Source organism: Platalea leucorodia (genome assembly GCF_965183815.1).
Source record: "Platalea leucorodia genome assembly, chromosome: 8".
Taxonomy (NCBI): Eukaryota; Metazoa; Chordata; class Aves; order Pelecaniformes; family Threskiornithidae; genus Platalea; species Platalea leucorodia.
In genome coordinates, this window is record NC_138830.1 from 45,405,587 (window position 1) to 45,429,738 (window position 24,152).

Here is a 24,152-nt window from a genome sequence, read left to right on the forward strand (position 1 = left end):
GATTTATACAACCTAAGGAGCGTGAAATTTGGTCCTGTGGTATTGATAGCAACAACCATCAACAGTGGTATCAAACTATCAGAACTGAGTCTGTTAAATGCAGCAATTTGTCACTTTATTCCAGGACTTCCAGTCTATCAGCATAAAAGCCCTCTGAACTGTTTCTTAGTTTACTAACAAAATGAACACAGAACCATAATTAAAGCGATTCTCCTTATGTAGCAAACAATGTTACATCAAACTTCAGCATTATGAATATGAAACGAAATTAGTTTCAAAATTCTTCATGTAAATATGAAAATATTTTTAACATGAATGCAATTATTTAAAAACGTACTAAACGACTGATGTCATTAGCTTTCAGATTAAAAATCAAACATGTGCTTATTTTCTGTAGTCTGAAAAGACTGGTTATGGGCTTTCTTTTCCTTCTCTTACGTTTGTGTTGTTCATGTACATTTTCCAGAAATACCTTATATTTAAGTGCTAATGGAACTCCTAGTCAACATATTTACCCTTCACAGATTTTCATTATGTAAAAAGTCATTCAGTAAGACCAGTGGATTATAGATCTCTAAGTGCTTTCTCCCAATACGATTATGTAAGTCTTTTAATGCAGGAAGAGATCTGGACAAAACAGTAGTCTACACGTGAGCAGCATTTGCTATGGTAAGTATACAATAAAAGTGGGATTAGAAAATAATGTCTTTCATATAAAATTATCTGCATGTGTCGAAGGAAGGACAAGTAAAGGAAGGAGATGGATGTATGTAAATATGTCTTCATCTTTTGTTAGCAAAGTATGTTTTTTGTTAACTATGATATAATAGCACCACAACGTTGAACTACAGCTTCTCTATAAGAAGGTAGTATCTTATATCCAGTAAAGGATATACGGACATAAAATATCCCCGAGTGGAACTGACTACCCATTCTCTGATTAACTCAATACAGAAAAAGAGTAAAAATATTTTGATTTGCTACATGTTGATATCAGTTTTACAGAAGACAACCCTTTTCTCCCTGTTTCACACCACAAGGGTCTCTCTATTGGAAGAAGGTGGTCCCAGAAGGCTGGATTCTGTCATCCGTCCCCACAGCTTGCTGCTGCAGCACTGTGATGCAGCTGGAAATGTAGCTTAATCGGCTACCACTGATTAAACCTGTGGAAAGGTGAAAAGTCATATGGCATTTAACCAGCATGAAGGCTCTCCTGCATCTTCTTATACAGCCAGGCACAAGCATTTCATGCTGGAAGCAATGTGACTAGAAGCCATGTAGGCAAATACAAATAACATTACAACATCTCTGAAAATCTGTCACCCACAGGGGCTAGTTAGCAAAAGCCATTATGTTTATTGCTCAGTTCCAGTCATTTTGTCAGAATATCCACTGTGGTTTTCCCAAGTGTCAGAAATCGAATTCCAAAGCCTCCACAGGGTCAGGTGGGTTTTTTTGCTTTGTTTTGTTTGATTGAACTGTAGGTTTTCTTTTATTTACACTCTATTGTGTGACATTATTTATCATATACTTACTAATAACATCTCCACCAAATTAAACAAACTAACAAATCCGCCAAAAGGTAGTTCTAATTCAAGTGCACAGAAATGGAAGTCACAATCATAGCATGTGTGGTCTGTTATGTTGGTCAGTTTTCCACTATGCATTAAAATAATCACTGAAGTCTATGATCAGTCAAGTCTGTCTCTTGCACACAAATGTTCAAATACACAGTCGAACTCACTGATGTGTCACAGCATTAAGGAATTACATAGCCTAAAATATGACTTCAAAAATCATGGGGTTTTTGTAAGGATAGCAAACATCAGGTCATACAGCCATGTATAATTGTCTGGGGGGGGGGGGGGAATCAAAAATTCAAATGCAATCCCTTTGTATGGTCTTGAAGAATCTATATATAAATAGCATAAACCTTAGGGGAAAAACAAGTGAGAAAGGTAGAAATAAGAAAAGAAGACGGAAGAAAATATTTAACTATTTATACCATATAAAATGACTGAGCAGTACCTGACACACCAAACATGATACTCCCTTAGCAACTTAATCCAATATGCTAATTGCATGTGTAACTTTATATATAAATACACATTTGAGTTCTGGGTCCTAAAGGGAGAGGTCTGAATCATTGCTCATATAAGCCATCACTACTCGGTTTAGTGAGAAATTACATGTGTGAAGACTATTCATGTAATTAAAAGCTGCAGAATTAGAACCATAATTTCAGTTTGCATAAGACATGTAATCCATTATGCGTCTGTTGGAAGTAGAACATTTCCAGTTGTTAATACTATCTGTAACCTAGTTTTCTCATCTGCTTTGATTTGTTGGAATATTGTTTTGTATGAAGGTAGCTATATTTTTTATTTTTAGTCAGTCTTCATAATGGTGCTATAATCATAAACCTGCATTTCCTAGATTTGACATTTATTCACATTTTGGACACAATACTTGGAAAACTATACAGCAAATAATCTATTTACTTTTTATATGATTCATTGTCTGCCTATTCATTGATATCGTATGAGCTAAGCAATCTAAAAGCTTTAGAATGTCATTTTGAAATAAGTCAGTTGAATAAGTAGTAGACATGCTCAGTGAAATCTCTGAATTTTTTGATACTTGAGGTTTTAACAATTTGTTCAATATAGTAGACACTACATCTGCATGGGGACAAAGCTTTTACCAGATGCATGTTACATGTTAATTTAATTAAAGCCAGAACTGACTTAGTATAATCATCTCCAACTCACAAGATAGCATGTAAGCCAAATTAAATTGTGAAATAATGGTGGACCTTGTTTTTAATATGAAATTAATTATTACAGTGATGTGATCTGCACTGATCTGTATGTGCAAAATAATTTATGCAATGATGTGACAAAAAGTAATGAAGTCATTCTATTGATAAGTATTCTAATCACACACAAAAAAAACCCAGAAAGCTAATTTTACAATCATTTCTATATATCTAGTGACTTGAATCTTTTTTCTTTAACAAACTAATGTTTTCTTTTTCTCATAAGCAGTAACTGAATTGGAGAGAAAAATGTTGAAGTAAGCTCCACATTGCTGAAATACGATCCCACAAAGAATTATTATCAGTGCAACAATCTTATGGTGTTTCATTTGATGTAACTTTTGCATCACTTCAGAAGGGTTTATTTTTCAATACAGCACAATCTGCTTTTGAAAACAACCTGAAATACAAAAGTTTTTGGGGTCTATTAGGTTAACAATTGTAGGTTCTGGCATACAAGAGGCATGAAAGGCAGTCAAATTCTTAATTTTTTAGCAAAAATACTTTTCTTTAAATCATTTAATCTGGAGGGGACCTCTGACTCTCCATCCAGCCTTCTCTCTTACATCTTACTGAGTGTCACACGTATCTCTAGCTAATTCTTGCTATGGGGAGGCTCTTCTCCAAACTAAAATCTCCTGTATTCCCAGCCTACATACTGGCCCTTGAAGCACAATGCCAGAGCTCAGCTGAATGTAGAATGCCCTTGTGCTGGAACGCTTTTACTACAGTAATGGAATAAACTAGTATGCTTGGTTTAGGATTGGCATTCCCGAGTAATAGATTTTCTCAGATTTTCCATTCTTTCTGAAATCACTTGTAACACTATACAAATTTTAAGTACAAGTGAGATGAGCTCTGCATTTTAACAGAATATATTGAAAAAAGAAGTCATCTAAGTCAGAGATGAAGAAATGAAACATGCTTTATGGATAACCTTACATCTAGTTTAGCTTTAAGACATTTTCTGTATTCACTTGAGCAATCTCCAGCAAGTTAGCTATAGCTTTAAGAGAGCAGATACAGGCGCACTCACAGTGCTTAGCTTTTGCGTTTCTTAGTAGGAAACTGGAAGGGGGTAAAACATCCCTTTGCACCCTTGATCTTTGCTCCCAGAGTTTCTGCGTGTTCATCCTTAGAACCTCCTGCTACCTCCAGTCCTGATAACTGGGTCAATTAAAGACTCATCTGCTCCTGGAATTTTGCATGAGATGACTTCAGCTTTGTCATGAACAGATATTGAACTACTCTACTGAAAGGAAGTTAAAAAAATTGCCATCAATAGGGTGAATATGCTGACCCTGGGTAAGGAATGTCATCCTTCTTAGAAGGAAGAGGTGCCTTACATACCCCAGGACTGTGTGGAAAAGTGCAGCAACTGGAGTAGAGAATAATGTTTGCCTTAACTTGCACTTGCGCTTGTCTGTCTTTGGTCCCAAAGAACTGTTCAGATGCTAAGAACAGTCATGAACAGTGCTATAACCACACAACTGTTTCTCTACCAACAGCCCTGGTCATGTTTGTGTTTGAGGGTGCAAACAGCAGTGTATATGCCAGCCACACATTCCATTTCCACCCCCCACGCAAGAAAGCCTATGAAATTAGATCTGCTAAATTTAATACCAGTGGATACCAGTGAAACCAGAGGAATTGTTTCCCAGGATATTCCTGCTTTACATGCTAGCACTTGTGAGACTTTAGAGTGCGCTAGGTAAAAAAAATATAAAAACATCCCATTTAAAAACTTAAGATAACAATATAATCTGCCCTATTTCCTGTTATCAGATTTTCCTAAAGATGTTCCGAAATAACATTCCATGGATATCAGACACTGTGGTTTTGCCATAGTAAGACAGTTTTGTATATTACAACTGGTATTACAACTGATTTGAAAATGATGCTGTTTGTTATCGGTACATGAGTACTTTCTACTTAAAATGCCTTTATGCTGAAATTATCTGACATAACAGACCCTAAATCTTTTTGATCAGCCATCAAGTTCCTTGGACGTTAAATCTTGAAAAACCTCCATAGTTTATTAGTATTTCACCAGTAAAGCAACTTTTAGGGAAAGCACGTTCCTAACAAGATGCATACTTACACAATAAAATAGGTAATTATACTAAGAGTGCAAAAGGCAAACAAATACAAGGTGAACATCATGATCTTAGGTTCGAAATGCCTTCTACTAGGAGACAGGCACATTAGTGGACCTTATGCTTCCATTGCCTGAGATGGTAATCACTGATGAGCAATAATGATTAAATTAGTATGAAAAAGGAGGCTAGAGTTACAAGATGTCCCAGTTTTGCTCGTATATTTGGTCATGAGGAAGGAAAGGAGAGGGAGGGCAGACTTGTATATGGTCTGGCTATGCCACAGCTGGTGCTCTGCCCCAGTTTTAGTATAATCAGCTGGCTGGCTGACCTATTCTCTGCCGACTGCAGCCTAGCATCAGGATGAAGTTATGGCCCAGCTGTGTCTGTGTAGACCTTGACTGTATTTTTGGTTTTGTCAATTGACATATTCCAGCATCCCACTGGTTTAATTGCCTCTAAACATCATTTCAGTTACGGTGAGCCACATCTCACAGGCATTAAGTACATGCTCAAAAAGAAAATAAAATGGAGAAGTTGTCAGAGGCATGTGCAGGTACGTGGGTATTTGCCAAACAGAATCTAGCAAGCGAAGGATTATCAATAGGAGGAGGATTCTCCATCTTACATGCAACTATCATTCTGAAAAAAATTCTCAACCTGCGTCATCAGCTTTCTTCTGCTTAAACTCCTTACAAATTCAAAAAAACAATCTATGATTAAACTGAGGAATCAAAATCAAACGTTACATTAACATAATAAAATGTTTCCTAAAGTGAAATGTCCGTTCAAAGGACTTTTTCAAGGTTTTGCCATCTTGCCTGAATATATATTCTTTTTCAGGTAACAAGGTACTTAAAAGCCTCAGAACAGAAGAGCTCTGTAATAAAAATTAATTAAAATTCTACATACTCCTCCCCTTTGAAGTCTACTAGAACAAACTCAAACAACTTGGAGCATGACATGTTTAATTAGAGACCTAAAGTGATTTTTTTGTTATCAACATGCCTTGATGTGGAATTGAGATAAGGAGATTTCTCTGAGGCCAGCTGGCGGGCCAGCAGCAGTATTACGATGACAAATCCGAGTCCTGGGCTCCTGACCCTGTGCTGATTCCCGGGGCTGTATCTACAGGCCCTTCAGCAGGACTCGGGAAGACTCTGGGGTCCAAGGCAGCTATTCAACATCTACATCTTGTCACGCTGTAAATACACTCAGTGCTATGAAACCTCAGGAAGTGCAAACTACTCCAAGCCAAAGTTTTTCAAGTAAATTGAGAGCCATCGCCTCGTTTCTCTCAGCCATTTGCCCCGTGCCCGTAAACCCTCTGTATTTCCTTAAGCTTCTGCCCTTTGAGGGCACTACTTACCGGCTTAAGGCTGGTCGGGACTGAGGCATTACTGACTGCTTCTGGCAGGCCTCCATCCCACCGCGTCCCTGGGCGGGCCGAGCCTTCCCTCGGCGGGGGTGGGTGCGCGCCGACCGCCGCCGCGGCCGAGGCCGAGGCCCGCCGGGCTTTCCCGCCCGCTGCCGACGGCTGCAGTGGCTCCTCCGGGAGCCCAGGCGGCGGTGGCGCCCGGGCGGCCCCGCAGCCCGACCGCGGCCGCGGCCTCCTCCTCCCCTCAAGATGAACTCGCGGCTGCGGCACTGGAGGGAAGCGGCCACGCTGCTGCTGGCGGCGGGCGCGCCGGCGCGGCCGCCGCGCTCCCCGCTCGGCCCCTTTGACTATGAGCTGCTGCTGCTGCAGCGGAGCTCCCGCAGCGGCTTCATGCCCCGCGCCCACGTCTTCCCGGGGGGCCTGGTGGAGGCGGCGGACTTCTCCGCTGAGTGGCTGGGGCTGCTGCCCGCCTCGCCTCACTGCGGGCTGGGCCTCGTCAAGCCGCCGCCTCTCGGCAGCAGCCGGGCCCCGCTCTTCGCCACCGACCGGGAGCGGCTGGGCTCGCCGCTGCCGGGGGAAGTCGCCTTCCGCATCTGCGCTATCAGGGAAACTTTCGAGGAGGCGGGGATCCTGCTGCTGGTCCCGGGGCGCGGGCCGGCGGCGGGCAGCGGCCCGGCCCCCCCGCTGCCAGCGGAGCGCTTGCCGCCCGCCGCGGAGCTGGGCGAGTGGCGGCGCCGGGTGCAGGAGGACCCGGCCTGCTTCTTGCACCTGTGCCGGCACCTGGGCTGCGTCCCCAATATTTGGGCGCTGCAGGAGTGGAGCAACTGGCTGACCCCTGTGGGCAGGGCCGGTCGCGGCGGCCGGCGCTACGACACGGCTTTCTACCTGTGCTGCCTGGAGAAGCGGCCGCCCCACGCCTCGCAGGACGACCGAGAGGTGACAGCCTTCCTGGTAAGCGCGGGCTGGCGCAGGAGGAGGCGCCCGGGCTTCCCCGCGCGGCCCTGCCCGCGCTCCCGCGGCAGCGAGCGGGAGCGGCCCCCTGCGGCCCTGCGCCACCCGCCGCGGGGAGGCCGCCCAGCCTCTGGCCTGTGTGCGGCACAGTCCGGGGGAAGGGCGACCAAGTAGTCGCCCAAAGGTCTAGCTCCCTGGCCCTCCTGATAGCGCTGCCTTACGGCGCCAGAAGAGGGAAGGGAGTGTTCGTGGTTATCCTCTCCCTTGTGCATCCTCCTCCCGATCAGTAACTGCCGCTGCCCGCCCTAATCGAACGCGCGGCTGTAACTGCTGGCAGAAGAGGGTGTTTGGTCAAGGTCGTTTTACACGAAGTTTTATGGCTGTCGTGGTTTAACCCCAGCCAGCAACCAAGCACCACACAGCTGCTCGCTCACCCTTCCCGGGGGGACGGGGGAGGGAATCGGGGAAAAAAAAAAATTTAAACCTGTGGGTTGAGATAAAGACACTTTAATAGGAAAGCAAAGGAAGAGCAAATAATAATAATAAAAGAACACACAAAACAAGTGATGCACAGTGCAGCTGCTCACCACCCACCCACCAATGCCCAGCCCGACCCTGAGCAGCGATCGCTCCCCCGGTGTCTATACGAGCACGGTGCCATATGGTATGGAACAGCCCTTGGGCCGGGCTGGGTCGCTGTCCCCACTGTGCCACCTCCCGGCTTCTGGTGCACCGGGCAGAGCGTGGGGAGCTGGAAAGTCCTTGACTGGTGTAAGCACCGCTTAGCAACAACTAAAACATCAGCGTGTTATCCCCATCAGTCTCGCACTAAACCCAAGCCACAGCACTATACCAGCTACTAGGAAGAAAACTAACTCTATCCCAGCCGAAACCAGGACAATGGCATAGGATGTGTGTCACATCAGATCATTTTCACCTTGCATTACCGTACCTTTCAAAGGCGGATGACGAGTAATCACTCTTTATACGTTCACTCGTGCAGTATCAGTGGAGTATTGCCGTCATGCCCTGACATTCAGCGTGCTTGGAGAGATCCATGTGGTATGTACGGAGTGCTCCAGGGCTACAAGAGCTGCTAGCAATTTTTGTCTTTTGTAGTCACTTGAAATATTTTAAGTAACATACAAACTTGTTGAACTAGCGTATTATTAAAAAAAATTTTTGCAACAGTTTTTTTGGAACAATTTTTTGGAACATTTTTGGCATTGGACCAGGCTGCCCAGGGAAGTGGTTGAGTCCCCATCCCTGGAGGTATTTAGAAGATGGGCAGACGTGGTGCTTAGGGACATGGTTTAGTGGCGGACTTGGCAGTGCTAGGTTAATGGTTGGGCTTGATGATCTTAAGGGTCTTTTCCAACCTTAATGATTCTATGATTCTATGATTTTTGGAGCTATATTGATTTTTTTAGCTTTTTTAATTGGGGGGTTAGAAGAGTAAATAACTTCATGGAGAAACTTCTTAAGACAGCTCAGGGTCAGGTACATGAGGGTCTTTAAGTTTTTCTAGAATTCTGAAAAGTTTGAAAGCAAGTTAGAAGTAGATGAGAAACCAGGCAGTTCTGTGAAAGTTAACCTAACGATTTTGGTATTACTGATGTTTCTATATTTGTTTTTTGAACAGATCTTGCTACAGAAATTTGAAAGTACCTGAGATCTTATCTTCAAAAGAGTTTGTTTGTATATTTTTTTTACTAACAGCGTAAATCTACTGCAAATGCTTATGTACACATTTATATTATCAAATTCACCATGTGAGATGAAATGAAGATTACTAGTAGTTTAAACATGCAGAACAACGCAATGCTGAAGCACGAATAGCTGGGTGTTCATGCTCTGAAAACAATGTGCATAGGAAGCAGATGTTTAAAGGTACTTTTCATTCCTGAAGCATCAGCAGCAACCTCTGCTAACTGAGTTCACATTGAGTTTAAGGTTTTCTGTTGGGTTTAGTAGACTTTGTCAGGCCCCTAAAACAAGTCTCAATTTTAGTTTCCAAACTTGGCATGTTTATGTGTAAAATAAAAACTTACTTATTTTTATAGGAAAAAGAGTAATTTTTATAGATTGCTTTTATTATGTTCTTTCAATTTTTTAAAATTTCTTTTTGTTGTTATTTTGGTATAGTTTATACACGGGTTTTATTGTTTTCAGCAAATTTGGACTGTTTCAAGCTCTTTTTCTGTAAAGACTTCCCTGCTGATGGCTTTTAAAGTTACTGATACTTTCTATCTGCTGCTGAAACTATTGCTTCAAGGCTTGTTTTCCTCTTACAGTGGTCATCACCTCTAGAAGCCATTGAACGCTTTAAATCTCAAGAAATATGGTTTGCTCCACCTCAGTTCTATGAATTGTGTAGGCTGTGCAACTTCTCTTCACTTCATGAGTTACACAAGTTCAGCTCTGATCGAGCTCTAGAGGGATGTGAACGTTGGATGTCTGTGGTGTTAACTGCTTCAGATGGCTACATTCAGCTATTACCAGGTAAGAAAACAGATGAAGGTTCTTTTAAATATTAAAAAACTTGGGAATTAATACATACTGAAGCCACATGACATAAATCCATCTATAACTGTAAGGAAAATATTCTTTTAAGTCTAGTTACTGCACGCTTTTTCTAGTGATTGGTTTCCTTCTTTGATACAGTTGATAATGGCTACTGTCAGAGATAAGCTACTGAGACAGACAGCACAGTTATTTCTGTACTTACTCATAATCTCATTGTCTCATATGGTTGCCATTATTATGTTTGTTTATGAAGAAATTCTAGCAATTCAACTTTTTTTTTATTCTGAAGGGCGTATTAGAACTCCTCCTATTTAGTCCTTTTCAGTGGGAATTCTCATTTACTTCAGTTATCCGTTTGTCTTTGTAAGGGCAAGTGGATCAAGCATAGCTGCGGTATCAGTCTTCACCATTGTAGTGATAGGGCAGTGATCTAAAAAGATACACTCGTTCGTTTTCCTCCTGCCCTTTCTACTTAAGTCTCTCATTTCAATCATGTACATTTTTGCCTTCTCCTTAAGAAAAGCTGCATCTACTATTTCTTATTTTCTGCTTCTTTAGTTTGCTTTTCATTATGCTTTCTCCTGGTTTTTTTTTTGTCACTATTGTCCTCTAGAAATTCTGTATTTGGGGTATATTAGCATTCTTGCACAAGAATAACATGCATTTATATGGCAAAACACTGTTTTCTTAAACAAAACAGAACAAAATAGTTTCTATTCTTAGTCTAGTGTAGCCTATCTTTATACTCTTGGAAAAGCAGTTGTCTTGTTCACCATCTATTATATATATTCATTACATATAAATTCATATAGGCTGTGATTATAGCATATTGGTATTACCGGGAACACTGGACCATTCAAATCAACACCTCAAATGTGCACTGCAGCGTCACTGACAGATACTTCAGAAATTTATGGCTGTATCTTTAAATCTGAAGACGTTTAGAGGCAATTTACTTTATTATTGTGAAATACGTTCCACTGAGTTTCATGTCCTGATAAAGATTAAAAAATTGCTAGCATCACTCGATCAAAAGGCTGAAAAATAAGGTAGGCAATGTATAACTAAAACTTTTCTTCTGCCCCCAGGAGATGAGTTATATCCAGAAGATCCAGATTATACAGGAGAAAAGAAAATAATCATGTCAACAGATAAGAAGGTTGAAGATCTCATGAAAGAGGGTAGTGTATTTCACAGGATAGTAATAAAAAACATCAACGATTTTGCTGTCTATGTTAATATTCAAGCAAAATATAAACATATGAATCCATTGATGATAAACTCTGATTGTCCAGATTACAATAGCAGATTATAGTATCTGTTTGGTTTAAAGCTAGAACATTTTTACATACATACGCACTGTGGTTTTGGTCCTTTCTAACCATTGCCAAATAGTCAGGAAAACATTCCTTTGTGCCGCCAAAGCATTCTGTGTGTGCGTGGTTTGAGACTTATGTGTACCTAATTCTTTGAGTCTTTGAAACAGCACAGTTGTGCCAGTTACGATGTTTAGAGGCTACTGAAAACGTAACGGTCAACTTAATTATTGATTAACTTAAATACAATTCGATGGTAAATATACTGAGCCATTACCACCTTATTCTACTTGCATACTAATTGCAGAATATGCTGCAACGCTGGTCTGGTGGGTCACGCAGATCCTTTTCTCACTGAAAATTTAAGTGTATACCGTGTTCAGAACAAGTATGTTTCGAGTTGAAGAATTCTTTTACTATGCTTCCCAAAGTTATCCATTAGACAACTGTAATGTGTGTCTAGGAATGAATGAAATCTCCCATTCCATATCTCCTGACATCTCCCAGTCTATTCTCTTTAATTTTGGGGAAAAACAGTGTATATGTGTATATATACATTCATTAGCTGAAATTCACTTTTTAAAAAAATTACTATAAAGTTAATGCTTATATTGGATATACCTAAATCCTTTCTACTAATGGTAATCTATGCAAAACTTTACCATTTTCAAAGGTAGAGATAATTTAGATAAACTAAGTCATCTATCAGATTGAGTGCGTTCTCACCATTTGTTATTCACGATAATTTTTATCTTCAAGTTGTTAGCAATTTAAAAAATAGAAAAAGAAATCATTTAGCTCCAAAGAGATACCAACAACTTCAGGGAATAATGTACTACCTTGGAAACACCCACTTCCATATTTCAACATCCCACATTTTGCTTCTCAACCATTCTGCTAAATATATCTGAGATTTAAGAACTTCAGAGGAAGGATTGCTGTTTGCTTTTTTGTTTTGGATTTTTGTTTTTTTGGTTTTGTCTTTTTTTGTGCAATAAGTGGAGAAAATGGAGCAGTGATGTAAGTTCTTCTTTATCTGGAAGAAGAATGAATGATGACTTGAGATCAGCCAGTAAAGTTGTTCAGAAAGCTTTGTTTCAGCTTTTGTTCTGTATTTCAATTAAAACCTTCTGCAACATTTTCATTAAATTGAATTGCTTTGTAGCACTCATTTGGATTGGAAAAAAAAATGCGTGTCTTTCTCTTCTCTCTGAATATGCTCACACTGTTCTTGATTTTGCAGACCTTGTTGAAATTTGTGTACCTCTGCTAAACATGGATCATGTGAAGCAGTACATTATGTATACTGTATATTATGCAGTATAATATCGCCTTCAGAATATTCTGGCTAACTCTTCTGAACATGAAGACAACAGGATAATTAAAATGGAGAGTAGAGGAAGCAAAGAAAGTACCCTGTATGGCTGTCTTACATGATTTTTAGCTTTTTGAGTTTAACACTGGACACTGTAGTACTAGGAAGACAAGAGGGAAAGGCATGCTTACAATCATATTTGTGGCATCTTTACTAACAAATATCTTGGCTTCAAAATGATTCAGTTATTTATTCATAAAGGGCAAAATAACTCAGCCAAGTAATTGCTAGGTTGTTTTATAAGTTACAGTGAGAACATACACAAATTTAACAAGATACAGCATTGATAAAGATGTGGTATTGGTTGGGCTCTCTTTCACTTTCTGCATAGAACCAAGATTCCTTATTTTGAGCTGGTAGACAGTAATGCAGCAAATTAAAGTTATTCTGTCAGCCCAGGGAAGGGGGACAGAGAAACACTTGCAAAACTATTTTGATTTGATTGTTGTTGTGTAGCAACAACAGTAAACTACTCTATTCTGTTCCTGCAGACAGAGGCTTAAAAAAAAATACCCTATCCGTGATAATTGGTAATAGAATCGTAGAATCGTTTGGGTTGGAAGGGACCTTTTAAACATCATCTAACCCAAGACTCCTGACGTGGGCAAGGACATCTTTCACTAGATCAGGTTGCTCAAAGCCCTATCCAACCTGACCTTGAACACTTCCAGTGACGGGACATCCACAACTTCTCTGGGGAACCTGTTCCCGTGTCTCACCACCCTCACTGTAAAAAATTTCTTCCATATATCCAATCTAAACCTACTCTCTTTCCGTTTAAAACCATTACCCCTTGTGCACTCACTACAAGCCCTGGTAAAAAGCCTCTCCATCTTTCCTATAAGCCCCCCTTTAAGTATTGAAAGGCAACAACAAGGTTTCCCCAGAGCCTTCTCTTCTTCAGGCTGAATAACCCCAACTCGCTCAGCCTTTCTTCACAGGAGGTGCTCCAGCCCTCTGATGATTTTCATGGCCCATCTCTGGGTTCCACCCAAGCAGGTCCATGTCTTTCTTGTACAGGGGACTCCAGAGCTGAATGCAGTACTCCAGTGGGGTCTCACAAGAGCAGAGTAGAAGGGGAGAATCGCCTCCCTCAATCTGTTGGCTATGCTCTTTGATGCAGCCCAGGGTACAATAGGCCTTCTGGGCTGCGAGAGCACATTGCCAGCTCATGTCCAATTTTTCATCAACGAGTACCCCCAATTCCTTCTCTGCAGGGCTGCTCTCAATCCCTTCATCACCCAGTCTGTACTGATACTGGTGATTACCCCAACCCAGGTACAGGAGCTTGCACTTGGCCTTGTTTAACTTCACGAGTTTCACATCGGCCCACTTCTCACACCTGTCAAGGTCCTCCAGATGGCATCCCTTACATCTAGCGTACCAACTGCACCACTCCGCTTCGTATCATCTGCAACATTGCTGTCTATGTCATCAACGAAGATATTAAACAGTATTGGTCTCAGTATGGACCCTTGAGGGACACCACTTGTTACTGGTTTCCATTTAGACATGGAGCCATTGACTCTAACTCTTTGGATGTCACCATACAGCTAATTCCTTATCCATCTAATAGCCCATCCATCAAATCCCTCTCTATCCAATTTAGAAGCAAGAATTTGGGGGGGGACCATGTCAAAGGCCTTACAGAAGTCCAGGTTACTCTTCCCTTGTCCAGTGATGTAGTCACTCCATTGCAGAAGGCCATTAGACTAGTCGGGCACTGTTTGCCCTTGCTGAAACCACGTGGGCTGTCTCAAATCACCTCCCTGTTTTCCATATGCTTCAACATATCTTCCACAAGATCTGTTACATGATCTTATCAGGCACAGAGGTGATGCTGACTGGTCTGAGGTTCCCAGGGTTCTCCTTTTTACCCTTTTTAAAAATGGGTGTGATATTCCCTATTCTCCAGTCACTGGAGACTTTGCCTGACTGTCACAACTTTTCAAATACAATGGAGAGTGGCTTGGCAACTGCACGTGTCAGTTCCCTCAGGGCCCTGGGATGCATCTTGTCAGGTCCCGTGGACTTGTCTATGTTCAGGTTCTTCAGATGGTCTTGAACTTGGTCTTCTCCTATGTTGGAAAATACTTTATTCCCCCACCTTGAGATTCAGGGACTTGAGAGATGTGGGAAGAGGGACTGCCAGTGAAAACTGAGGCAAAAAAATTGTTGAGTACCTCAGCCTTCTCCATGTGGGTTGTCACTAGATGTCCCATCTTATTTATCAAGGGGGTGGGGGTATATATATTTTCTTAAGTCCTCCATTTCTGACCAACATACCTGCAGGAGCCCTTATTATTACTCTTGACATCCCTTGCCAAATTCAGCTCCAGCTGTGCCTTAGCTCTCCTGATCCCACTCCTATACACCCAAGCAGTACCCCTATATTCTTCCCTATGGATACATATTCCTGCTTCCAGTGCCTATGCATTTCTTTCTTGCACTTCAGTTTGACCAGAAAGGCCTTACTCAGTGTCCTGGTTTCAGCTGGGATAGAGTTAATTTTCTTCCCAGTAGCTGGTATAGTGCTGTGGTTTGGATTTAGTGTGAGAATAATGTTGGTAACACACTGATGTTTTAGTTGTTGCTAAGTAGTGTTTACATGAGTCAAGGACTTTTCCAGCTTCCCATGCTCTGCCAGGTGCACAAGAAGCTGGGAGGGGCACAGCCAGGACAGCTGACCCAGACTGGCCAAAGGGCTATGCCATATCGTATGACATCATGCTCAATATATAAACTGGGGGGAGTTGTCCAGGGGGCGTGATCACTGCTTGGTGACTGGCTGGGCATCAGTCAGCAGGTGGTGAGCAGTTGCATCACTTGTTTTTCCTGGTTTTTGTTTCTCTCTCTCTCTCTCTCTCGTTGTTTTCTTTTTCATGACAATTTTCAATTATTATCATCATTATTATTATTGGATTTCAATTGTTAAACTGTTCTTAACTCTACCCACGAGTTTTCTTACTTCTCTTCTTCAGATTCTCTCCCCCATCCTACCAGGGGGGAGGGTGAGCGAGCGGCTGTGTGGTGCTTGGTTGCTGAGTGGGGCTAAACCATGACACTCAGCTATGCTGGTCTCCTGCCTTCCTTGCCTGATTTCTTACACACTGGAATCAAGAGCTTTTGTACTTTAAGAAAAACATCCTTAAAGAGCTGCCAGCTCTCTTCTGATCCTTTATCACTGAGGGCAGTTTCCCAAGGGCTCCCATCCACTAGTTCCTTAAAAAACTGAAAGTTCACTCTCCTAAAATTCTGGGTCTTCACTTTACTCTTCATCTGGCCCATGTCCCTCGAGATCATGAATTCAAATATACAAAACAATATATAAAAGAAAATACAAGAAAACCAAAGAAATTACATAATCTGCAACTGCTTTCATTTTGCAGTACAGTCTTCCATAGTTGCTGGAGAGCTTCCCTGATGATTTTTCATTGTTCTGTACCTTATGGTTGTTCTACCAGTTTACCTTTGTGGTAGAAAGTAGCTATTAGGATAAAATATTTTTAGGAAAGAAGTTATTCAGCAACCTAGATACATGTTAGATTCTTCCAGAAGTTTTTACACACCTGCGTGTTGCTGTACATTATCCCTTTAATTCTAATGTAAGTTTTGCTGTATGTCAAAAACAGTTACTTCAGTACTAAATCCATATCTTAAGTGAACAGTCTGCCTCTCGATCTTTGATCGTCTCCTGTAACTTTTTTTTTCCACCAACAAAAGCAAAATGGTCCAGTAGGGGGAGCTTGAAGGACAAAGGACAAAAAAAGTAACAAAAAAATAACAAAAAAGTAACAAAAATATACTATTTTACATAGAAAGTGATGACAATTATTAAATGCAAGCATAAATGGCTTAGAATATACATACAATAAATACTTTTTAATATTAAGTTAAAAAGATTGATGATTAAAGCTGTAGTTTCAAAATATCGAGCCACTTTTAAGTATAGGCTTCTGCCCAAAGAGGTGGGCTTTCTTTCCCAGCTAGATGTTTCATCCCCTTTTCTTGGGCTGGCACCTTGTCCATGCAGCTTTGTGCCAAACTAAAACAGGCCCTAAACACTTTTTATTTTTTTTAAAGCCTGAATGGAAAGGGTAGTGTACAACAGAATAAATTAAAAAAAAGAAAAAAGAAGTAGCTGCTTTACCACAGAGCTTGCGATGCAGCAGTGAACGTTTTCTTTAAGCCTAAATGCTATGGGACATTTACAATAGCTGTTTTCTGTTGTGGATATGTAGCATAGCTGAACTCCAGTAGGGAAGTGCCAGGTGCTCTTTCTCCCCGTCTCCCTAACTTTACACACCTTTCAAGAGCATGCTCCACCTCAGACTTTGCGGCCTCCGGGAAAAATATGTGACCCTGCTTCGGGAAGGCACCGCCACAGGAGCAACCCCAGCCCGCGGCCTTCCAGCGGCCCCGCCACCTTCCTGGGCGGCCCCTTCCCTCCTGAGCCTGAGGAGCTGCACGGCGAGCCTCGCCCCCCGAGCCGGGGCAGGGACAGCAGCAAGGCAAGACCCTCACTTAGGGCTCGTTTACCACAACAACACACTTAAAGAGCCGAGAACGCGCCCTTACGGTTCGCTAACCCCGCTCCGACGATCCGCTCCCTCGCCGCGGCCGAGCACCCGGCACCCCCTCAGCAGCACGCGGCCCACGCGCGGCGGGCACCGGGCGGAGCCCCGAGCGCGCGCGCCGCCCGCCTGCGGCCTGCGTGCGCATGCGCGGTGGGGGTGAGTGTGGCGGCGGGAGGCCTGGCAGCTTCTGGACGCTTCTAAGGGGAGCCGCAGGGCGCTCGGGGCCCCCGTGGTGTCGGAGACTGAGGTTAGGGGGCTGATTTTGATGAGAAAGAGCGCGAAACTAAGGCAGAATGTGAAGGAGTATGAGGGGTAGAGAGTAAAGCAAAAAAAGCATAGTTTCTTAACAGTCTTTCACCGCTCTTTCCTTATGCCGTGTCTGTTAGATGTGGGTTTTTTAGGTGGAGTAAGCCTGACGAGAGGGAGAGAGGCTGGGGGAGCGAGTCGGTGGTTTTTTCCAGCAGCGTTTGCATTAGCCTTGTGTTGCTGGAGAGGCGGCCTTTTACCCTCTCCCGTTATGGTTTTTCTTAAGGTGGCAGTTTGGGGTGAGGGGTTTAGTGACCTCCTGAATCTTTACAAGCTAAATATCCTTAGCATTGGGTATGGGATTTGAGCAAACGTTTGTGTTCTTATTTAGTTCTTAATAACAAAGTAGGTAAGTTGTTATTAGGAATACATTGGGAGAGCTAGCCTTTTATGTGGGTGTGCTTTTCCTTGATACTTTGATAGGTCATTTATTGACTTTGTACTTCTCAAACTGAGATTAGGAGAGGTTATTTATGCCTCTCACATGTTATTCCTGAAATAAAAATGTACGTTTTTTTAAGTGTCTAAGGCAGCACTGTGTATCTCATGTTATAGTATATTATAGTACCGTGTTAGAGACTTGCGTGTAACCTGGATGGTATGCTTGTGTTGTATGCTATTAGGCAAAGCTTCTAAAATAGTTTTACTTATTTCATTGTAGTGTCAAACTGGGAATAATTAGTACCATCTCTTAGCAAAGCATGTTGCTAGTTATGACCACGGTGTAGCTTGCTTATTTAGCACTGACTTGTTCAGCTTGTTCAGCTAGCTTTGGAAGCAGGAGACCAATGTTTTGACTTCCCTCTCCCGAAACATTTTATTAGGCACCTATTTCCAGTGTGAATTCTTATAAGTGGTAAGCTAGGCACTGTAGTGATGATATCATGATGTGCTGGTTTGTGCCAAAATAAAATGCAAATTACTTCAGTCTGTAGGTAGTTTATTATTCCATTGTAATTCCTAGGTATGGGAATACCATTGCAGATGAATGTAATGTGAAATACTGGTAAAAATCTCTGTTATGTTAAAATTGTTTGCTAAGGTTGGGACTCTTCTTTTGTGTTAGTTTTTTTTTTTTTTTTTAAATGATGTAAGCATTTCTCTCTGGTGTTTCTGTCCGTTTGATTGTGGAGATAGATTGTAGCAGCCTTTGTCTTCAATCAGCCTGTTTCTGTTGGTCTTTGAATGTAAGATAAACAGTGATATATTGCAAGTAGGCTGAGGATAACAGGTGTGTTTTGGTGTGCTAAAAATTGATGTGGTTGTATGTAAGTAAGTGTGGATGGCAAATCTTAATTAGGCTTTAACATAGTGCCTCATTAAGACGGCTGGTTTGAACCCTTTGATACATGTAAATCAGTTGCCTAGACTAATACTCCTGAGACAAGTAGCAAAAATCTTTAGGCTTGCTTTAGATGTATGCTCTTTAGATATGCTTCAAAACAAATGACGGCTTTAACGGTGGTTAATCAAATGTTTGTTGTTCTTTTACAGTACTGTTGAGGAAGACTAGCTGAGAAACATGGAAGTCTTGGTATTAGAGGTATGCTGGCATTTTTTAAAGCCTAAAGGATTGTTGTTTATTTCAATGCAATGCTCTGGAAGTCAGATGTACAAATAAGATGAGGCCTCTGTATTTCCATTCAGCAGCGCTTTCTTAAACTTATCGGGTCATATATGGATTATATATGTTTTGTCATTTCTTTTAGGTGTTTATGTTGGTCTCATCTCAAAAGAGGTCAGTCGGGATGCAGCTAAAATCTAAAATTGAAGATGTGCAACATAATCTTAAATAGAGTGTAGTAGAGTACTAGATTCTACTGAATTCCACGAGAGATCATGGAAAAATCGTTTTCCCAGAATACAACCAGGACAGCTGACCCAAGGGATATTCCATATGATATGATGTCATGCTCAGCAATAAAAGCTGTGGGGAAGGAGGGGGAAAGGGGGACATCTGTGGTTATCAAATTTGTCTTCCCAAGTCAGCGTTACATGTGATGAAGCCCTGTTTTCCTGGAAGTGGCTAAACATCTGCCTGCCAATGTGAAACAGTGAATGCATTCCTTGCTTTGCTTTGCTTGCGTGCACAGCTTTTGCTTTACCTGTCAGCTGTTTTTATATCAACCCATGAGTTTTCTCACTTTTACTCTTCAAATTCTCTGAGTCATCCCGCTGCAGGGGAGTGAGGGAGCAGCTGTGTGGTGTTTAGCTGCCTACTGGGATTAACCCACAACAACTGGGATCCCAGATCAGCTGAAAAACTGCAATATAAAGGTTTACAGAGGCTGAGCAGAAAGCTATGATGCTGTTTTAAAGAAACTAACTGCCTTGCAGACTTTCTGAGCCTGAAGAAAAGTTCATTGGTGGGGTTTGTTGTGTGTTTTGGGTTTCTTATACATACTTCTTGAGGACAATATGGAAGTAAAAAGCTTTGTCTTTGCACTTTACCCACTGTTTGGTTTAACCAACTTTTTAGATAATGCTACTACCTTTTGGACTATACATGCCATTAATTGCAGTGCTGAAGAAACTTGGAAGCTGAGAAGTCATTTAATGAACTAATGGTCTGAAATTGAAAGATGTTTTGCTTGTTAATGTTCTGTATGCTAGGTATCAGTTACCATAATTTTTAAGGTGCCTCACTAAAGATTTTAAGTTTTATTTTTACATTGCTGCTCAGATGTTCTTAAAAACATCCTATCATTTTAGCAGGAGCTAATAGTATTTGTTATTGTTATCTACCTCTTGCCCCAGATTGAAAATCCAGGTTGCTTTTGGGTTACTGTGAAAGGATGTGGGCCTTACGTAGTCGATGAAATGGAATATAAAAACCTGAATGCTGAAATGAATCAGTTCTATGACAAATCTTCTAAAAACGCAGATGAAGTAAAACCAGTAATGGTAGAAGAAGGCCAGGTAAGAATCATTGCTATATTGTGCAGATAGAGAGAAATCATCTGTTATTTGCATTGGTTTGGGGGTGAAGTATCCCAGATATGCATTAGTCTTTTCTTTTTTTTTTTTTTTTTTTCAATATTGCTGTATAGAAAAGTAGATAATGGCATCTATATGGGTTATATCTTCTTATCTGTGAACTTCATAACTACGTAAGCTGCAATGCTTGCATTTTAAAAAGAAAACTGAGGGCTGTATAATAAATACTATATTCTTGTCTCTAAAAAGACTTTGAGTGTAATTTGCTCCATTTACAAGAACCTGCTGTCTTGTTCTTTCTTTTTCAGACTTGTGTGGTTTTCAGTGAAGAACTCAAATGCTGGTGCAGAGCGGTTATTAAGTCAATCATGTACTGTACAGATCATTATCAAACAGAATGTTTTCTTGTGGATTATGCCAAATACATTTTTGTTAAATCAAAGGAGTAAGTGTTCGGGTTTTTCGACACTCACTGAAATGTATTTGTTAGTTAATGCATACAGATGCTATTAATATTTATTTAGATTGATAGTGACAAGGCTTTGGTTTAATTGAGGTGCGGGTTGGGTCCACAAGGAACTGCTAGCCGTATGATAGGCACTTGCAAGTGTGGATGAAAACCAGTCTTTGTTTTATGAATTTTTAAAGATGCTTTCTATTGTAGGTTTTCTTTTTTTAAAGACTTGAAATAGAAATAATGTCAGTTTGTTATGACTGAAATGTATGATTGCCAGTTAACATTATTTATATATACTTTCCTCCCTTATTAAGGGATTATATAGTAAAAAATTAAAAAATTATAACCAGCGAAGATCATTCACAAAGCTTATATGGAAGCAGGGTTTCACTTGCTGAACCAGCTTTTGACATCTAGACACAAGTATGTGGGTTTTTCCCACTGCAGTTTACTAGCTTGCTAACTTTACTAAGACCTGACAGTCTGTCTTGGCATGGTGCAAAAAAGGTGAGTTAATCACAGGTTCCGAGTTCTTAATAAAACCACTATGAAACCTACTGTTTCTAAAATATTGAAAAATGTGTTCTAAAAAATAACTGTTCCAGCTCTTAGCTAGATTTAAAGTTCGTTTCACTAATAAAATATGCAACTTTGAGTACAGGAAGCTTTACCAAATTTTTTTTGTAGTATTCCACAAAATGAAGAGAACTTATTTAAAAATAAATCTCAAGTCAAATGTTTTTAAATTGAATGTTGCTGTATTGGAAAAGAACTTGACAATGCCCTGAATTTAAAATGTGTTCAGTTAGAAGTAAATAAGCGATTTACTGCTTTTTCACTGTAAAATAAAAAATTGAACAGAAGTGATAAGTATATGGATCTTAAAAGCTTGCTATATACATTGTCTTGCTGGTTATTAAAAGTCTCCAACCAAACCAAGTATAAAGGATAAGATTAACACTCTAGCGATACCTTTATAAAGAATAAATTCACTTTAGGAAAATGAGTACAAATGCAAATTAGCGTATTTATTAGATTTCCTTCTTGCTGGTGTTAATCGTACCTGGTTTCTCACACAGAAGTAATAACTGCAAAATGGAATATGCAGTGCCAGGTGGTATATGTGGTAGTATGAGGGCTAAATATCATGAAAAGTCTTCAAACTGTAGTGGCGAAGGATCAGGAAGATTTCGAGTAAATAGGAAGTGTATTCATATCTGGAATGAATCTATTCACTAATTGCTCCTGGTAGCATCTCTCTTGGAGACAAAGATAAAACACTGGTTCCAGGGTGTTTCACAGTGGGAGCCAAACTTCTGGAAGAACTGTGTTGTCAGATACAGGGTAACGGAAGGATGTGTATGAGACCAGTGACTTCTGGAGAATAAAATCTGCTCTGTAAAATGAGATTATTTCTGCTTTGTTTTTAAGCATTCGAGTTGCACTGGAAGCATTTATGCAGATCCCATATAGAGCAAAAAAGTGTAGACTGTATCGGACAAAGCCAGTGACGTTGCGTATTGACTTCTGTGAAGATACTGCAAAAATAGTGTAAGTAGACTTTAGTAAATGTATTCTATTCATACATTTCTCAAGTGTGAAGTTTTATTGCAGAATTTTTTTTTTTTTTTAGAAGAGATTATGTTTCAAGAAGAACATAGGAAATCAGATTTGGAGAACTGTTTCTGTTTCAGAGGAGCAGTTCTTAATTAGAACTGCTTCCTTAATGATTCTTCCTTAATGATGTGGGTTTTATTATTCACCTGTTTGAATCTTTTGATATGTATTTAAAAACCTTCAGAAGTTTAGACAAGTTTCTGGCAGTTCTTGCCCTCTGTCTATCATCCCAGAGCTGTGTTTATTGATTCCTAGCACATGACCTTCTTTACTAATCTATCCTTACGTGCTGTTTCTTACAGATGCTCATCTTACTCCTGATACTCTCTCTTTTTTTACTTTTTTTTTTGGTGGTAGTTACATGATTAGCTGATTGAAGTTCTATAGCTATTCATAGGTAGCTTTGTTTTTCCCCATTCAGTCTTTTTTTTTTTTTTCTTGACATATTTTGGATTCCTTTTGTTCTTTTCTTAGGTTCACGTCAGTTTTTTTCTCACTGCAGTTTTGAAGGACTTGAACAAGGTTTTCACTGGGGTCTGGCAATAAAGAAAAATGCTTTTGTATCCTTGAGTTCCAGGCTGCTTTTGTCAAAGATCAAGCCAACTTGAGAGGGGCATGATTAGATCACTGGGGAATATGGCTCCACAGCAAGAAAGCTACTTTGGTTTGATTAAAGAACAGTCAAAACTACATGTGGTCAAGCAGGTTTTTGGGGTTTTTTATACCCTTGTTTGGAGGAAGAAATTAGTATTTGACTTCCAATATTCTGACAGAACGAGTATTAGCATAGTTTGGATAGGAATAGCATAAATCTTGAGTGGGCCGTCATTGCAAATTATCAAATAAAGTAGTAGATTGTCATATTTTGTTTACAGTGCTCTTCATTTGATTCTCTTTTATACTTAAAGTTGCAGAAGATGATAAAGAGTGAACTTGATTTTCTGCTACAGACCTTTCAGTCTTCAGCATTTCAATGTTTGTTAAGTGCTTGTTCAAAATTGCTCAATATCTATTTAATTAATATGTTCAGCAAGTGAATTCTTGCTTTATTTTTTGTTATACTGTTTCTTTTCTAACCATCATATTTTATGTTGGATGTAGGCCATCATACCTTGACAAAGCAATATCCAGTACTTTTTGATCAGCTCATTTTATTGATGAGCTGAAACAATATTATCAAGACTAAAGTTACATTCCAAGTAGTAAGATTCTGCTAATGTGTCTACTTGGTGCACTTCTTAAGATGTGGCATGACTTGAAATAATGTCTTTACATGCATCCAAAGTTTTTTAAAAACACCCATTTTAATTTTTGATGATGTGGGATAACTGGTTGTGTTTATTTTCCTAGACCAGCCAAAAGATGGGATAGTGCTGCTACTCGGTATTTTCAAAACCTTCTCAAAGGTAAATAAAACATCCTGCCAGAGCCATAATTGGCACTTTTGTTTTGGGAAAAATCAACTGTTAGAGAAATGTAGTACTTGAGTTTATATATTTGATTATATTTAAGAATGTTGTGTATTAAAAATAAAGGAGCTAAATAAGGGTTTTTGTGTGGACTGAGTGAGGCAAAAATATTTGTGGAGGTGCACCTTGAGTACTGTGGGTTTCCATGCTGCATAAAGTTTGATAGTTGACTAGATGGTATCTGGCTCTTGGACAGGCTAAATAAGGTAGCACTCGTGTAACATTTGTTTTGAACAGTGGAGCCTTTCTGTGTATTTAGCTTAAATCTTTGAATTAGCATCACAGGTGTATTTTTGTAGTTCTGTACAGAGATGGCAAGATCTGGCTTA

General features: G+C 40.4%; 3 protein-coding genes across 3 annotated transcripts in view; 2 read left to right on the plus strand and 1 right to left on the minus strand.

Annotated features, from left to right (window-relative positions):
- The window catches only part of ANKRD27 (ankyrin repeat domain 27), a 58,521-nt gene extending 52,102 nt beyond the window's left edge, over positions 1-6,419 (minus strand). The window contains exon 1 of the mRNA XM_082320936.1: positions 6,284-6,419. The gene's annotated coding sequence lies outside the window, so the exon portion shown is untranslated. The remainder of the gene's footprint in view (positions 1-6,283) is intronic.
- A 10-nt stretch (positions 6,420-6,429) lies between these two features.
- Positions 6,430-12,214, plus strand: NUDT19 (nudix hydrolase 19). Its single transcript, XM_082320938.1, has 3 exons — positions 6,430-7,243; positions 9,538-9,745; positions 10,858-12,214. Exons 1-3 carry the CDS (start codon positions 6,542-6,544, stop codon positions 11,082-11,084), a joined length of 1,137 nt encoding a protein of 378 aa, XP_082177064.1. The 5' UTR covers positions 6,430-6,541; the 3' UTR covers positions 11,085-12,214.
- A 4,966-nt stretch (positions 12,215-17,180) lies between these two features.
- The window catches only part of TDRD12 (tudor domain containing 12), a gene marked incomplete at both ends in the record, with an annotated part of 35,950 nt that continues 28,978 nt past the window's right edge, over positions 17,181-24,152 (plus strand). Inside the window, 6 exons of the mRNA XM_082319073.1 lie at positions 17,181-17,193; positions 19,053-19,081; positions 20,101-20,262; positions 20,589-20,725; positions 22,169-22,288; positions 23,705-23,760. Coding sequence (XP_082175199.1) covers positions 17,181-17,193; positions 19,053-19,081; positions 20,101-20,262; positions 20,589-20,725; positions 22,169-22,288; positions 23,705-23,760 — 517 coding nt within the window. The remainder of the gene's footprint in view (positions 17,194-19,052; positions 19,082-20,100; positions 20,263-20,588; positions 20,726-22,168; positions 22,289-23,704; positions 23,761-24,152) is intronic.